At 37.1% G+C, this 17,862-nt stretch overlaps 3 protein-coding genes across 13 annotated transcripts in view; all 3 read right to left on the bottom strand.

Moving 5' to 3' along the window:
• MTA1 (metastasis associated 1) overlaps positions 1-17,862 on the bottom strand; it is a 279,124-nt gene that overhangs the window by 179,622 nt on the left and 81,640 nt on the right. For 9 of the 10 annotated variants that reach the window (XM_069103876.1, XM_069103877.1, XM_069103874.1 and 6 more), the window contains exon 2: positions 4,985-5,052. In XM_069103876.1, coding sequence (XP_068959977.1) covers positions 4,985-5,052 — 68 coding nt within the window. Of the gene's footprint in view, positions 1-4,984; positions 5,053-15,942; positions 17,099-17,862 lie in introns of those variants that run through there. The other variant, XM_069103880.1, reaches the window with a different exon arrangement.
• The window catches only part of CRIP1 (cysteine rich protein 1), a 311,632-nt gene that overhangs the window by 284,383 nt on the left and 9,387 nt on the right, over positions 1-17,862 (bottom strand). The gene's annotated exons all lie outside the window — the stretch shown is intronic.
• Positions 1-17,862, bottom strand: part of CRIP2 (cysteine rich protein 2) — a 258,552-nt gene that overhangs the window by 231,303 nt on the left and 9,387 nt on the right. The gene's annotated exons all lie outside the window — the stretch shown is intronic.

Here is a 17,862-nt window from a genome sequence, read left to right as displayed (position 1 = left end):
TAATCTTGGTTACATTGGCTTTGTCTGTACAGAAGCTTTTCAATTTCATGTAACCAAAATTATCCATTTTGCATTTTATAATGCTTTCTAATTCTTGTTTGGTCATAAAGTCTTCCCCTCTCCATAGATCTGACAGGTAAATTATTCTTTACTTTCCCAGACTGCTTACAGTATCAGCATTTATACCTAGATCATGCCCCCATTTAGACTTGATTTTGGTATATGGTGTTAGATAATGGTCTATGCCCAGTTTCTGCCATACTATATTCCAGTTTTCCCAGCAGTTTATGTCAAATGGAGAGTTCTTATCCCCAAAACTGGGGTCTTTGGGTTTATCAAACAGTAGATTGATAATTAATCATCGACTGCTGTGTCTCATGTTCCCAGTCTATTCCATTGAACAACTGCTCTATTCCTCAGCCAGTACCAAGTAGTTTTGATGACTGCTGCTTTATAATACAGATTAAAATCTGTTATAGCTAGGCCACCTTCCCTAGAATTTATTTTCATTAATTCCCTTGATATTTTAGACCTTTTGTTCTTCCAAATGAATTTTGTTACTATTTTTTCTACTTCTATAAAGTAACTTTTTTGGTAAATAGATTGATATAGCACTAAATATGTAATTTAATTTAAGCAAAATTGTCATTTTTATTATATTAGCTCAACCCAGCCATGAACAATTGATGTTTTTCCAATTAGTTAGATTTAACTTTATTTGTGTGAAAAGTTTTTTGTAGCTGTGTTCATATAGGTACTAGGTTTGTTTTGGCAGGTAGGTTCCCAAATATTTTATAATGTCTACAGTAACTTTAAATGGGATTTCTTTTTCTATCTCCTGCTGTTGGATTTCATTAGAAATATACAAGAATGCCAAGGATTCATGGGGGTTTATTTTATATCCTGCAACGTTTTGTTTTTGTTTTTTTTGCCAAATTTATTTATTGTTTCAAATACTTTTTTACTTGATTCTCTAAGTATATCATCTGCAAAGAGTGATAGGTTGCCTAATTTGATTCCTTTGAGTTCTTTTCTTCTCTAATTACTACTGCTAACATTTCTAGTACCAGATTGAATAAGAGGGGTGATAGTGGACACCCTTGTTTCACCCCTGATCTCACTGGAAATGCTTCTAGTTTATCCCAATTACATATAATACTTGTTGATGGCTTTAAATAGATGCTACTTATTATTTTAAGGAAGGCTCCATTTTTTCCTATACTTTCTAGTGTTTTTAATAGGAATGGATGTTGTATTTTGTCAAAAGCCTTTTCTGTATCTATTGAGATAATCATGTGGTTTCTACTAGTTTTATCGCTGATATGATCAAGTATACTGATGGTTTTCCTACCTTAAACCATCCTTGCATTCGTGGAATAAATCCTACTTGATCAAAGTGTATTATTCTTGTGATAAGTTGCTGTAGTCATTTTGCTAATATTTTATTTAAAATTTTTTCATCTATACTCATGAAGCAAATTGGTCTATAATTTCCTTTTTCCATTTTATCTCTTCCCAATTTAGGTATCAGTACTATATTTGTGTCATAAAAAGAATTTGGTAGGACTCCTTCACTAATTTTCCCAAATAGTTTGTAGAGTATTGGAATCAATTGTTCTTTAAATGTTTGATAGAATTCACTAGTAAATCCATCTGGCTCTGGAGATTTTTCCTTAGGGAGTTCACTGATGGCTTGTTTGATTTCTTTTTCTGAGATGGGGTTAAGTAATTTACTTCCTTTTCAGTTAATCTGGGCAATTTATATTTTTGTAAATGTTCATCCATTTCACTAAGATTGTCAGATTTATGTGCATATAATTTGGCAAAATAATTCCTAATTATTGTTTTAATTTCCTCTTAAAGGAGGCAGATTCACCCTTTTCATTTTTGATAATCATAATTTGCTTTTTTTTTATCATATTGACTAAGGGTCTATCAATTTTATTGGTCTTTTCATAAAAACAGCTCTTAGATTTATTTATTAATTCAATAGTTTTCTTAATTTCAATTTTATTAATCTCTTTGGTTTTCATTTTTTCTAATTTAGTATTTAATTGGGGATAAATTAAAATTTTCTTGTAAAAATAAAACCTATGCAGCCAAGAATAGAAAGAATGCAGAAAATTGGGGGGAAAAATTCAAAGACAATCTCTCAAACAGGATGTGACTGGGTTGGAATATTACTGTGGTGCCGGGAAATTATGAGCTGGTTGATTTAGAAAAATGTGGGAAGACTTGGACTTTGGAAGGAAAATGCGATATATCCACCTTTAAAAGAGAAACAGATGACAAGTGGATATAAGCATAGTATGGTCTTACATATATGTGTATATCTGTATCTATATGTATATACATATATAGCTAGAAAGAATATAGATCAATAGATAGACACATCTGAGCTTAATTTCTTCTTTGGGGTTGGAGAGTAGGGGGAAGGGAGGGGGGGAAAGTTAAAAGGGCACAGCAGGGTGGGTAGGTGGCGCAGTGAATAAAGGGCTGGCCCCTGAGTAGGGAGGACCTGAGCTCGGTTCACGCCTCAGACACTTAACACAAAAAAAACTAGCCGTGTAACCTTGGGCAAGTTACTTAACCCCAACTGCCCTCCAAAAAAAAAAAAGTATTCTTCGGGGGGCAGCCATGTGGCACAGTGAATAAGAGCACCAGCCCCAGAGTCAGGATGACCTGGGATCGAATGCTGGCTCAGATACTTAGCACCACACCCAGAAATAACTGGCCATGTAACCTTGAGCAAGTTACTTAACCCGAATTGCTTTAAAAAAAAAAGTGCACAGCAAAGAACAAAAGAAAACTTACAAGGAAGCAAAGAAAAGCTGGGCAGCTTTGAAAACAATATGTAGTATTTATTACATAGATTTTCTTGAAATGGAAATTTATTATTTCATATTGAATCCTCTCATGTTCTACTGTGTATACGGCAATGTTTTTTTTTCTTTTTGTGTATTTATGTTAAAAATAAATGTAAAAAAAACTGTCATTGACAAAAACTACATTCATTTCTACAGTTGAATCATATTGGTATTGAGAATTTTATTTTCTGGGTATTCAGTAGTTATAGTTGCTAGGTACCTGCCCAGTCTCACATAGTATCTCCCTAGAAGACAGCTGTGAGGCCTCAGACGAAAGCAGGACAAGAGCTCTAGGTGGTGTTGCTACCGTCAGGGTTATTACTTACCTCCCCCTCACCCACCCTTTGTCAGAGGCGCATATATACACTGTCCATGGGTTTTTCTTGGCAAAGATACTACAGTGGCTTGCAATTTTCTTCTCCAGCAGATTTAGGCAAACAGAAGTTACATGACTTGACTGACGGTCACTCAGCTAAGAAGCATCTGAAGATGGATCTGAAATCAGGTCTTTCTGACTCCAGGGCTCAGTACTCTAATCCACTGAGGCAGATATCCTAGCTGCCTTATGGCCTTATATGGACTCAATATTTAGAACAGAAATAGATCAGGAATAATGACAAAAATTTAAAAAAATTTACATGTAAATAAGCTTTCAAGTTTACACAGAATGTTTTTCACAGAAACTTCTAATCATAGTCAACCTTTAATCCCAATACCCCTCATCTTACAGACCTCAATTTACAGATGGGGGAAGTGGTTTACTTGCTCAAGATTACAATGATTAAGCAGTCAATCTGAGAAAAGAACCCAAATCTTCATTCTTTGACCATTGTTCTTTCCACTATTTCTTGAGTCTTTTATCTCCAACTATTCATGATGCTAAATGACACTGAACATATTTTTTATCCTCAGGACTAAATATGCAATAGGTGCTCAATATTTATTGACATACATATTAATATAAGAACCACTAACACTGGGGGGTAAAGAAGAGAAGATTTGCTTAAGTAACCAAATAAACAATTACAAAGCTATAAATTAACTAACCCTTAGTATTTAAAGAATGCTTGGTTTTGAGGCTGGCACCTAGAAGCTATCTAAGGCAGTTCAGACCTTCAAGGATTTGCAGTTTTGTTAAGCAAATAAGACGTATTTCTATAAGCATACCAATAAAATGAATAAACTAAACACAGAGTACAAAGATGTTACATACAATAAGCAGCATGAGAAGTAGGGCAGGATTCAGAGGAAGGAGAAACGGGGGTTTCACGGATATAAGTAAAGATGATAAAGAACATTCTAGGTCAGAAAAAGTCAAGACAAGAAGTTTTAAAGAGGTGTTGGAGATGTCATCTTTTTTTTAATATTTATTGCCATCAGATATCATGGCAGATTACATTTATATGTCAAGGGACTGAAACAGGAATGTTAAAGCTCAAAAAGAACAAAAAACTAACAAATAATGCCAAGAAAAATAAGAAGACCTATGCTGGGAACAATAAAAAGATCAAATAAAAACAAGCTTGCTCAAAGGATATGCAACTACAAAACAAGTACATTCCCTACAAGGGAGAACTATAGTCAGATTAGGTAGGACTGGAGGAAAAGTATTATACAAGGAAATGAAATGTAAGTAAATGAAGGGACAATAAAGAGGTCCTCAGTAAGGTCAAGTTACAAGATGTACTGAAAAACAGCAAAGTAAATGGATTATGGCTTTGTTTTAAATAAAGGTTACGGGTTAAGAATTAACATTATAAGCAAAGTTGATGCAAGTTTTGGTGAATGCAAGGGTTTATGGGGAGTGTCAACCTAAGCCATGATATACTGGTGTCAGTAATTTGACTATATTCTAGAATCACAGCGGTAACTTACAAGCAGCATGGCACAGTGGGCAGAACACTAGACTTAACAGTCAAACAGATCAGGATTTGATATTCCACCTCAGGGAGTTAGTTTCCCTATTTGTAAAATAAGGATACCATGTAATGCTCAAATAAGTTAATGTATGTTAAATATTTTATAAATCTTAAAGCACTATATAAATATCAATTATTATTAATAATCATAATAAGCCTAAAATCCCTGCACAAAATAAATATATAGTACCACATTACCTTATTGAGCTCCTCTATTCTTCTTATCAAGTATGGGTTACTTGAAGAATTTTCAAAGTAGACATAATCTGAAAATGTTCACAAAAGAAAATGTCAAATACAAAAGAATCCCATGCACTTAGTAAAACCTCCCTCCTCTCCTTTCCTCAGCTAAGTTAAGGTTTTCCTCAAAACAAATGAATTATAGGTTTTGCTTAGTAGTTATTCCAAACCAAAGATCAGAATTCAGGACCTCATGAAATTTCAAACCTCCCCAAGTTATGTACGATCTCCTCCTACCCCCAATTCTTGCGTCTATTGTTGTATAAAGTTGCTATCTTTCCCAGAATCCTATACTAATAAGTGAATTGTAGGAGTCTTGGTTTAAATTAGTAATTCCTTTCCTGGAGCTAATACTTCAGGAAAGAGAACAAGGTATGATAATATTGGGAAGTGAGGTGGGAAGCCAATAAGAACACAGCTGTACCATATGGGGGACACTTCCTGTGGAACTCATGATCCCAAGGACAAGATGAATGAAGTAATTGGAAGCAACTGGTTCCAGTATTTCCATGGTCCTATTCAGAGGCCCCAAACAGTAAAAATATGGCTAAAGCATGTGAGAACCAAGTCTATGATGAAGAACAGGATAGCATGGAAGTAAGCAGAGAAGCAGTAGGGTTAAATCACATGGGCAAGAAAAACAGTTGGAAGTTGAGAAGTATATAGTAGTGATAACCACAGTTCTTAGGCATGATTCACCTAAACGGAGGTGAACAATGTGATAAATATAATGATCCATATATTTATCTGTGCTGCTTTTTTCTTGGGGTTGCTTTTGCTCTAAAGTCCTTACACAGAGAAGACAAAAATTGGGAAAGAAATCAGTGATGAAGCTAGAACCAGAAACAGCCTGGTACTGCCTATCTGAATGGAACCATCTTAACTTATTCCCAATAACCTCTCCTTGTAGGAGGGTATAGGAGGGGGGAAATTTTACTACAGGGAATACCTCTATGATAATTTTGTGATATGATAATTTCCATCAGGACTTGTAAATAACAACCACACTATTCCCATTCCAAAGGAGGATGCAACCAAGGCCAACAGATATTACCCCCTCCTTGTCCACAACCTCACCACCACATGGGTGTTTACCCCACTGCCTTGACCACAACGTCCCATATACAGTGCTGCTAAGACTACTGGCATTCTACAAACAACTGCTATCCCTATGGCTAGCAAACTCTCACTACTAGAAATCAACTACTCCCATTCCACCATCTCCCTTTTCCCCATTCATGCCAATCTTCCTCAAACCTACCTCTCTGACATCTTATTCTAACCCAGCTGAAATTTTCTATTGTAACCTCTGCTCAAAACCTAACAACCCTTTCTCCATTTTGGAAATCTCTTCTTGTATTACATCTTCCTACTTGCAGTCACAGAAATCTATTGGCTATAATGTCCCCCATTAGCTATATCTTCTCTCATCTGTTCTCTTATCTTTGACCTCTCCAGATCTCAAGGATGGGGAGAACCTGCAGCCTCAGGTTCACATGTGGATCATTTAACTGAGTCAAAATTTTGCAGAACGAATTCTTTTATTGAGGGAATTTGTTCTCTGAAGTTTGGATTCAAAGAGCCACACCTGAGGACCCTAAGGGCCACATTGGCCTCAAGGCTGCAGGTTCCCCACCCTTGTAACTAGCTCCTTCTCTGCTACCTACATCTACCAGAGATCTACTTCTCTGCCCAATCCTGAAAAAATAAAAAAATGAATGATTCCTATTAAAGAACCATTTCCTAACTGAAAAATGGCCAAAGGGTATGAATAGACAGTATTCAGAAGAAGAAATCCAAGCTATCAAGAATCATATGAAAAATGTGCTAAATCACTAATAATTAGAGAACTACAAATAAAAGTAATTCTGAGGTACTACCTCACAACCATGAGATTGGCGAAGATGACAAAAAAAGGAAAATGACAAAGGAGAGTCTATAGTTAAACAGATACACTAATAAGCTGTCGGTAGAGCTATGAACTTGCCCAACCATTCTGTAAAAGAATATAAACTGTACAGAAAGCTGTTAAATTGTGTACACTTTTTGACTTTGAGATAAAAAAAAAACCCATACATATAAAGACATTTATAGCACCTTTTTCATGGTGGCAAAGAACTGGAAACTGAGGCAATGCCAAACATTTGGGAATGGATATGAACGTGATGGAATACTACCGTGGGGTAAGAAATAATTGAAGAGGTTTTCAGAGAACTTTTATAAACTGATGCACTGGGAACAGAATAAGAATTTATATGATAAAAAGGACACTGAAAAGAAAATCAACTTTGAAAGATTTAGTAACTCTAATCAACACAATGACCATTCACAATTACCAAGGACGCATAAATGAAACATTCTATCCACCTCCAGATAAAAAGCTGATGGAAATAGAGTGCAGACTGGAACATTTTTTTTTTCAACATGCATAATGCAAGAATTTGTCTTGCATGAATACATATAGTTGCAATGAGTTTTGTTTTTCTTGCCTTCTCAGTGGGTAGGACAGGGGGGAAAGGGAGAAAATTAGTAACTGAAAACTAAATTAATTTTTTAAAAAAAGAATGAAAGTAACAGAGTCAGGTGCAGAAGGCCTTTGCCTCCAAGCAATCCCAGGAAGATGGGGGGAGAGGATATAGGGTTAAGGCCATGGGGTAGAAGAGATGTAGGGGCAAAAGGAGCAGAGGACAAAAAAAATTTCCTTTGCTTTTCTACAGGAAATGACTTGGGTTCAATAATCTAGAAACTGCCATGCTGTGTGTTTCTGGGCTTTTCATAAGGAAACCATGGACTCCATCTGAAACATTTGTACCATCTCCAAAACGGATACCAAGATCTACCACACAAAGGAAGAACAGCATCAAAGAAGAGCAAACAGTGTTCTGGCACACAGAAGAGCCCAGAGTAAGCAATATAAACAGCAGAATGAAAAATGTTCAGTGCTATGATTAGAATGGAGGAATATTCTGGATGAGTTTCTTCTTGTTTTACCAAGTATTTATCCTTGTGCTATGATCAGTAACAACTCAAATTATTGGGAGACATCTTCTATGCCTCAACATAGAAGCTTAAGATGTCTGAGCCTGGCCAATTTATCATCAACTCTATCTTTAATGCCCTCTAGGTGTACCCTCTATTTGTACTCAGTAAAGTTGCTAATGCCATCCAGTTCTATGATATTGCTGATCTGGTATTCAAGGTATCTGGTCAGTCAATCAATAAACATTTATTAAGCACCTAAAATATACCAAGCATTGTGCTAAGCACTGAGAATACAAAAAGTTTTGTAAAAGACAGTCAAGGAGCTCACAGTCTAATGGTGGAAACAAAAATGTACACAGGATAAATAAGATAATTTAGAGAGGGAAGATACTAGAATTGAATTGGGGAGAGGAGGCAGGGGGAGGAGCTTCCTGTGGAAGAAGGAAGGATTTTAGTTAGGACTTAAAGGAAAGTAGGAAAGCTAACAAGCAAACACGAGGGAAAAGAGCATTCCTGGCATGGGGGGCAGTCAAAGAGAGCCAAGACACAGACTGCCTTGTTCCTGGAACATCAAGAAGGCCAGTGTCACTGGACTGAAGAATTATGTGGCAGAGCTGGAAATGTAAGAAGGAGCTAAGTTAAGAAGGCCATTTTCTATTTAATCTGGGAGACAAATGGGAGCCCCCAGTGTTTACTGTGTTGGGGGGGGGGGGGAGAGAGGAGAGACACATGGTCAGAACTGCACTTTAGGTAAATCACTTTGGAGGCTGAATGGAGGATGGATTGAAGTGGTGAGAAATTTGAGGTAGGTAGACTGACCAACAGACTTCTGAAATGATCCATGTGGTCAAGTGATGAAGGATTACCCCTGTGTGGTGGCAATGTCAGAGGTGAGAAGAAAAGGTATTCAGGAGATGCTGCAAAGATCAAACCGAGAATCTTAGCAACAGACTGTATTGGGGGGAAGAAGGAGGCAGCTGTGAAACACATGACGTCTAGGTTATGAGCTGAGTGGATGGTGCTGCCTTTCAATAAACAGAGAAAGTAAGAAGACAGGAGGGAGGGTTTGAGGGAATCAGATTTAAACATGTTGAGCTTAAGATGTCCACTGAACATCCAGTTTGAGATATCTGAAAAGCAATTAAAAGATGTGAGACTGAAGGCCAACTGAGAAGAAAAGGATTGCAAGATTTGAGAACCACTAGCATAAAGACTGTAATTAAAACAATGGAAACTGATGAGATCACCAAGTAAAGCAGTAGAGAGGGAGAAGAGGATCCAGGCCAGAGCCTTATGGGACACCCACCATCAGCAGGCATGACCTGGATAAGGATGCATCAATGTAAATTGAGAAGGTACCAATAGATAGATAAGAGGAGAACCAGGAGAGAGTGGTGTCCTAAAACCCTAGAGAAGAAAGTATCGAGAAGACTGTGTTTAACAGTGTCAAAGGTTACAGGGAGGTTGAGGGAAAAAAGGACTGAAAAAAACCCCAATGGATTTGATAATTAAAGAGATCACTGGTAGCACTGGAGAGAACAATTGTGGTGGTTAAGAAGAGAGTTACAGGAAAGACAATGTATACACTTACTATCGACAGTTTTCTCAAGTAGTTTAACCATGCTGTGAATATTGCACTGGCGCTACACCACAATGGGCAGAACAGATACAGGACAATAGCAGGAATGGAAGGATCAAGTGAGGGTTTTTGGTGGATGAGGGAGATGTAAGTATATTTGCAGGCTGTAGAGAAGGAAACAATAGCAGGGAGAGACCGAAAATAAGTGAAAGAGTGGGAATGATAGAGGAGGAAATCTGTTGGAATAGTCAAGATGGAAGAGTATCATTTGATGAGATGGAATAAGGCAACCTTTTCAAGTGAGACAGGGATAAAGGAAGAGATAGTGGCAAAAGGCATCTGAGTAATATGAGATGAGGATGATGAGAGAAGGAACTCAATGGTGTGAATCGAGTGAATGGATTCAATTTTTCTGTAAAATGAGACAAGGTTTTCAGCTGAGATGGTGGGGGAAGGAAGAGCCATGAGAGGTGTGAGGAAGGGTTAAAAGAACCACTGTGGGGAATGGGATAACAAATTGGTTAAGATGGGTATTAGAGGATTGTTTAGCAACAGTGAGCACACAGCTTAGACTGTATAACATAAATCTGTACCAGACTCAATCAAAACAGTAGCATGATCTACGTCTCCATTCAGCAGCATATGTGTAGGAACAAAGGATAGTAGGAGTGATCCAAGGCTGAGGTTTGGCAGGGAACAAGTAGCAATATGATAAGGGGGCTAGGGACTACAGAGAAGAAGACAGTATAAAGTTGCCCTTTTTCACCTGGGGGTCAAGATGGGGAAAAGAGGAGGGAGTAACTCATATAGGTCTGATGGTCTGGGAAAGAACTGATAGCTCAAGGGATTGAGATCATGGTATGGAAGAAGGTAAGGGATGGCAGAGAGAGGTGAAAAGTCAATAGATTAGGGTCAGATAGGGAGATTTCAGTGTTCTTGCACAGTGGAAGTGGTACATTTGTGGATGATAGCATGATCAAGGCTATGATCATTTTTGAATGCATCTGCGGTAGGGTGAACAGGTCATAGGAAGTAGGTAAATGAAGAACTGAATGGTTAGGGTGCTTGAGGAAGAATTAATATTTAAGTTAAACCTCTTAGTATAAGAGCAGGAGCTGAGAAGGAAAAAAAAAATTTTAAGCCAGCTACCAAATTCATTGAGGAAGGAAGGGGAGTGACCTGGAGGTCGGTACCCAACAGTTACCAGGATTTTGGTAGGGTGGTACAGATGAACCTCAAAGGGAAGAGAGATGATGCAGGCAGTAATGGAAGGAGAGAACCTCGAAGTGGCAATGGGGAGCAAAGAAGTATTTCAACTCCCCTGCCTCAACCAGTGAGCTGAGTGGAATGAGTGAAAGTACATCCAGTACAGGAAAGGGTGGAAAGGAAGGCTGTGTCAGCAGAGGAGAGCCAGGTTCCAGTGATAACTACAAGATGGAGGGAGTGGGACAGGAAAAGATTTAGGATGAAGGGAAGTGTGTTGCCTATGAAAGAGGCATTTCAGAGGGTAGAGCAGAAGATGTGGCTAAGCTTTGGATCAAAACTCTGGGGTAGGAAGATAAGGGAGATGGGAATGTGTAATGGGGTTTGGATAATGGCCTAAACAGGTTCAGAATCACTGTGTAGAATATGTATAGGATATGATTCAGTCTGCTTTTCTAATCCAGGGAAAGTCTGTCAATTTATTCCAGATCCATCTCATTGGCTAATTGGTAAATCTCCTACATATATCCCTTCTATTATCAATCTATTATTGACCACCATAGGTTTAACAAAGGAATTGAAATGCATCAGTAATTATCCAATATGAAAAGGAACTGGCCTTACTACTTTGAAACTGGTTTACTCTGGGCCTTAGTCACAGTACTGCAATCTTCTTAAATTATCAGTGGTTGTCTCTTTTCTATACTCTGATCACATATGGATTTTGTGAGAGTAGGTCTCTAATTTCTCACCATCCCTTATTTTTCTCCCCCATCCCCACCCCCCACCATCATTTCATCTTCTCTGTCCCTTCTCCCTCCCACAAGAGATAGTCATAAAGAGCTGTGGCATCAAACTCAAAAAGAAAGGATCTATGAGGGGTTGCCCACTGGCTTAGAAAACCACAAGTTAACATTATTTCTAATGTATTGTATTTTTGTTTATTTCATTAAATATTTACCAATTACATTTTAATCTGGTTCCCACTAAGGAATTTGGGAACAAGATTGACACCTCTAAATTAGAGGAGATTACAGGATATAATTAATCTTAATCAAGCTCTTCTGCCATTAATTCTTTAAATTCCCCTTAAATCTGTAGCACCTAAATTCCTTTTGTTCTCCTTTATCTTGCCCTGCAGTAGCACAGGCCTGCACAACCTGCACCTGTAGCAAGTTGCAACAGGCCAAAGGATTTCCTTTACACACAAAGGATGTTTTCCTCTACATTTTTCAGGGACAACCCCCCCTCCCCATACACACCCAAAATCCTTTGGTGGGCTGCAGGTTGTATAGGCCTGCAATAGCATTACTTAGTCTTCTTAATAATATCCTTTCCTTTCCTTTAAACAAAAGTATCATGAGAAAACTAGAATGGTAAATACATTCTAGAAATCTGAAAGAGATAAATGATAATGTGCTTACATTCTAAAAGAGACAAATACCCCTCAGAATAACAGTGTGTAAAAAAAGGTCAATAAGGGAACAAAAAAGACAAACACAGAACAGGGGATTTTTTAAATATTAAGGTTATTAAGGAGCAACTTTTTGTTTCCACAAAGAACTGGAAATTGAAGGGATGTCCATCAACTGGGCAATGGCTAAGCAAGTTATGGCATATGATTGAGACAGAACATTATTGTGCTGTAAGAAATGATAAACAGGATAGTTTCAGACAAACTTGGGAAGTTATATGGACTGAGGCCAAGTGAACTGAGTAGAACCAGAGGGATATTGTGTATATAGTAACAGCAATATTGTACTGATAATCAACTGTGAAAGATTTAAGTACTGTAATCAATATACATAAAGAGTTGATCTGAACTAGTGATGAGTGATCAGCCAAAGACAAGAAGGGAAGCAGAGTATTGATAATAAACTTATACCACTAACTTCCTTGGAAGGGGGAAATTAAAAGCTTAAGAGGATATGATGGAGGGAATATACAATAAACAATCATAGCTGTGAACATGAATAGAATGAAGTCACCTATTAAATAGAAGAGAATAGCAGTATGGATGAGAGAGAAGCAAATTAACAAAGATGACAAAAACTTTAATATTAAATGACAGAAGATTTATAGAGGAACAAACATAAAAATTCATTTTAGGTCCACCAAAAGACAAAAAGAAAGGTTCCATAAAGCAAAAAAACATTTATAGCAGTATTTTTTGTGGTAGCAAAGAATTGCAAATAAAATACATGCCTATCAAGTGAGAATAACTAAGCAAACTGTGGTACATTAATATGATAGAATATTGTTGTAAGAAACAGCACTGAAGAGATGATCTGACTAGAAGTGGGATTTCCTTAGGCTTACTGCCATTCAGTCCCAACTACCATCCCATGGAACTACTAAACTGTAACAGGACCTAGTCTCAATATAATCTAGAGGACCAAGAAAAGTTACTACTATGTATGCCTTCTGTTTGTATTTGTCTGCTCTGTCTGTGTAACAATCTGAGACTGCTACCTTATTAGATTTAAAATGCAGCAAGCCAAAGACTTCAGAAAAACTTGGAAAGAATTATATGAACTGATTTTCAGAAAATAAGGTGAGCATAACCAGAACACTGTACAAGTTATAGTCACATTGTGTGATGACTAACTCTGATAGGCTTTGCTCTTTTCTCAGCAATGCAAGGTACAAAGACAACTCCAAAAGGCTCATAATGGAAAATGCTATCCACATCCAGAGAATCTACAGTCTGAATACAGATCAAAGTATAATATTTGCTATCTCTTTTTTGTTTTGTTTCTTTTTTCTTGTGGTTCATCCCATTGGTTCTAATTCTTCTTTACAACATGATTAATGTAAAAATATGTTTAATATGAATGTATATGTAGAACCTATATCAACTGCACACCATCTTGGGGATGGAAGACAGAGAAAATTTAAAACTCAAAAAAGCTTGTGGAACTGAATGTTTAAAACTAAAAATAAATCAATCAATTTTTTAAAAATAAAATAAAATGTAACCAATCAGCAAAAGAAAAAAAACCTGTACCTGGGCTGGAAAATTGATGGTCTCTTAAAGAAAACTTGTCAAAAAAAACCTCTCCCTCTCTCTGTCTCTCTCTCTCCTTCCTTGGACTCTGGCCAAGTTTTGGAGGTAGCGATAGAGGGACAGACAGAAAAATAAGGAAGGGGGAAACTCCCCTCAGATCTATCTAAGAGAAAAAGGGTCATCATTCACTGATCAAAGAGAGAGGCAGGTTTCAAAGCTGCACTTTGGAATAGGACTAGCACTTAACCCTTTCCTGGGTCACAGAAAGAGAAAAGGTTTTTATGAGTCAGGATACAACCAAAGGTAAACTGAATCTGATTGGAATAACTCACTAGAACTTAAGGAGTTTTACAAACTAAAGTTAAATAATGGTTACTTTTAAAATAACTTTTATGTAGGAATGTGTGTTAAAACTGAAAACTTGACTAAATTATATGAGATTCCTATTCTTTTTTTAAAATCACAGAGAACAATGGGTCAATTAATAAGCTATGGGTTTCTTACTATGGAACCCACATTTGAACTAAATTAAATACGCTCTTAAGTGTGATAATTGAGGTACATTTGTATTAGCATTAAAATCACAATCTCAAAGTCTGTGTAATATCATTTGGAATATAGATCCAGGTCAATATAGATCTAGATTTAAAATATAAATCCAGATAATTCTGGATATATTTTATTATATTTTTATAATATATATTATATGTGTAATATATATATATTTTACTATATATAACATATATTTTAAGTGAAATGTGGGTTTTAAACAAACTTTTTTCCACTGTTTTTCCTCCTTCCCAAATCTCTGAATCAACCACCCGCACAACCAAACTTTGCAACTGTGGGGAGAAGAGAAAAGATAAGGCAGGGCAGTACAAGGTCAGAAGCCAACCAGTCTCTGCACTTGGTAAGTCCAACCTTCTATTAATAATTTTATATATGATTTGGAAATGCAATTAATGTCATCTGAAGCTGTCTGAATTATTATTGTATTTCTAAATTGTATTGTAAAATACTCTTATATTATAAAAGCTGATTGACCACTGACCCTAAAATAGTGTTAGACAAAGGAATTTTTAATCTGAACTTTGTTGAAACTAAAAGATAGTATAAAAAAGTTTGTTTAAAACTATTGATATTATTTTATTAAGCCCTGCTAACCCTGTCTTACAGCTAAAACAACTTGGCTCTCACTTATGAAAATTTGAAGACTGTTAACTAAATTATTTGGGATTATCATAATAATATTAAAACCTAAAACTGATCCCACAGCAGCTCTAAGGATAGATAGTTCTCACTTAGGAAAACAGCCAAGGTCACCTCCGACATAGGGATATAGGGGGTAACTATAGGCCAAATGGGCCAGCTACTATATAGTGGGATCTTAGAAATAAAACATGGGATCCCTGAAAGAAATCCTGGCAAGGGATAAGAAAAATCAGTAAATCTTGCTATTTCAGTCTGAATGTGTAGTCATTCCATATCCCAAACAACTGGGTAAATTAGTACTCAGGTTTGTCATCTGCCTCCTGAACAGTCATATGAAAGATTAAATCCCTGGAATAAAACATTCTTTCTGAATAATAAAGGAACAATTGGACAAAGGGAAAAGAAGTTTGTGAAACAAAGGTAAAAACACAATGTTAATCATTATCCCATAGACTAAGGCTGGGATACATCTGAGCTACTATAATAAAGTTATATTCTTTTCCATATCCTAAAATATTTAGTAAAAGGGTATTTGGTCTAGTCATCTGCCTGTTACTAGATATAAACACTTGTATGAAATAAGGTCCTTAAATGTTTCAAAATGATGCAAAGTGTCCTCCCAAGTCTTTTATTATAATTGGAGTAAAGCTAGCCGTTTATAAGCAAATTCGTTTGTGTAACTATTGAAGCCAAGGGTAGAAAGTTATATAACTATAGAAGCCAAGGGTAGAAAGCTTCTACCTGAAAAAGTGTTATTACTAATATTTACATGTGATGGAATCCTAATAAAGATAAGCCCCACTGCTATAAGAAATGATAAGCAGGCAGACTTCAGAAAAACCCTGAAAGACTTACATGAACTAATGGTGAATGAGGGGAAGAGAACCAGGAGAACATTGTACACAGTTACAGCCACATTGTGTGATGACTAACCTTGACAGACTTAGCTCTTATCAGCAATACAAGATTCTAAGATAAATCCAAAAGGTTCATGATGGAAAATGCTGTCCACATCCAGAGAAAGAATCATGGAGTCTGAATGCAGATCGAAGCATACTATTTGCTCTCTCTCTCTTTTTTGTTTTGTTTCTTCTTTCTTGTGGTTAATTCCATTGGTTATAATTCTTCTTTGCAACATGACTAATGTGAAAGCATATGTAGAACCTGTATCAGATTGCATTCGGTCTTAGGAAGGGGAGGAAAGAGGGGAAGAAAATTTGGAACTCAAAAACTTGTTAACATTACAAACTAAAAATAAATACATTTTTTTTAATTAAAAAAAAAAAATATAGGTCCAAGTAAACAGGATGCTCACTGCATCTACCTAGCCACTAATGCCCCACCCCAAACAACTCAACATCCTAATTTTTTCATATATGCCTCACTAGTAACTAGAAAAAGTGTATCCATAAACTCATATTTCTCACAGAACAGCAGATGTATCCAAGTGATCGGATCCCAGTCACAGCTTCTACTTAGCCACCTCCCCCAGACCCATTCCTCCTATTTCCCACAGAAACAGTGTGTTCATGCACTCAACCACAACCGCCTCCATCTAGTCCTGGATAGGACCACAATACTCAATCAATCAGAAAGCAGCACCACCAGGATGCCCAAGCAGGATGTGGACCCCAAAACAATAGAAGAGACTTTCTCTAAGTACGCACCTGATCAGTAACAGTAAAGAACTGACATAGAGTGAACTTATGATGTAGAGACTTATTATAATATCATTATCATACATATATACCTCCCAATGGGTTTTTCTGTATGCATTGTGGTTAACTGCACGCACAGTTCCACTGTTGCTGGGACCCCTCCCCTATTAACTAATCCCTTAATAAATGCCTCCTGCCTTTTTAATATTCATAATTTCTGTAATGTAATTGCATCTCTCCCCTCTAAAAATCTATCTTGCTTTCTCTGAAGGTGCTTGTTCCTCTTGGAACAGCCCGCTTCATGAGAAGAGTCAATCTCAATAAATTCCTATACTTGGATAAGAGGTGATCTGACTCTTAAGGGGCAGCCAGGTGGTTCAGCAAGTAAGAGCACTGGCCCCAGTGTCGGGATGACCTGGGGATCGATTCCGGGCTCAGATACTTAGCACCACACCCAGAAATAACTGGCCATGTAAGCTTGAGCAAGTTACTTAACCCCAATTGCTTTAAAAAAAAAAAAAAAAAAGAGGTGATCTGACTGAATTCTTCAAGACAATTCTACCACCACATGTCAAGAAACCCCAACACATGCATAGGGTTGGTTCCTCAATAGCATCTGATCCTCCTAAAGGAAATGGAATCAAGAGGGGAAATTTTTAGGAAAGTAACAAGATCATATAATCACATAAGTAAAAAAATAACAGCATCATGGGACTCTTGGCTTTTTTCCTTATATTTGGAAACTGCATATTGAACTTGCCTGTCAGATTTGTGTCTTCCAGAGTACATGCACAGTTGGTAGCTCATACCTACCATCATCCCCTGGATGTGTGGCCTATGCTTGGCTCCAGTCAACCTCCTCCTCTGGTCCCCTTGAGGCAGGGACAGCTCTATGTCCCTCACCACAATGAAGAAGCTACAGAAGCAGAGACCTTGTTGCTTTGCCCTAATGAATTTGGGCCCCAGTTCTTTGAGAGAGAAATGATGGATTCCTAATAAAGCTGCTCCCAAGCCCCAATATTCTAATTTCCTTATGGGCCCCAATGAACAACAGACATGTCCTGATTTAACCACATAATCTGGCTTTAGCCACACCACAGGTTCCCAGACTTAATACAGCCATTGTCTCTAGCTAATCACTGCCCCAAGATCCAATTCATATATTTGAACAGGTGTGCCCTTCTACTCAACCACA

This window comes from Petaurus breviceps, unplaced genomic scaffold, assembly GCF_028583685.1.
Source record: "Petaurus breviceps papuanus isolate PSGF00001 unplaced genomic scaffold, PetGlider_PUasm1.0 64, whole genome shotgun sequence".
Taxonomy (NCBI): domain Eukaryota; kingdom Metazoa; phylum Chordata; class Mammalia; order Diprotodontia; family Petauridae; genus Petaurus; species Petaurus breviceps.
The sequence above is the reverse complement of the archived record's forward strand: the minus strand, read 5'-3'. Positions and strand labels throughout refer to the sequence as shown.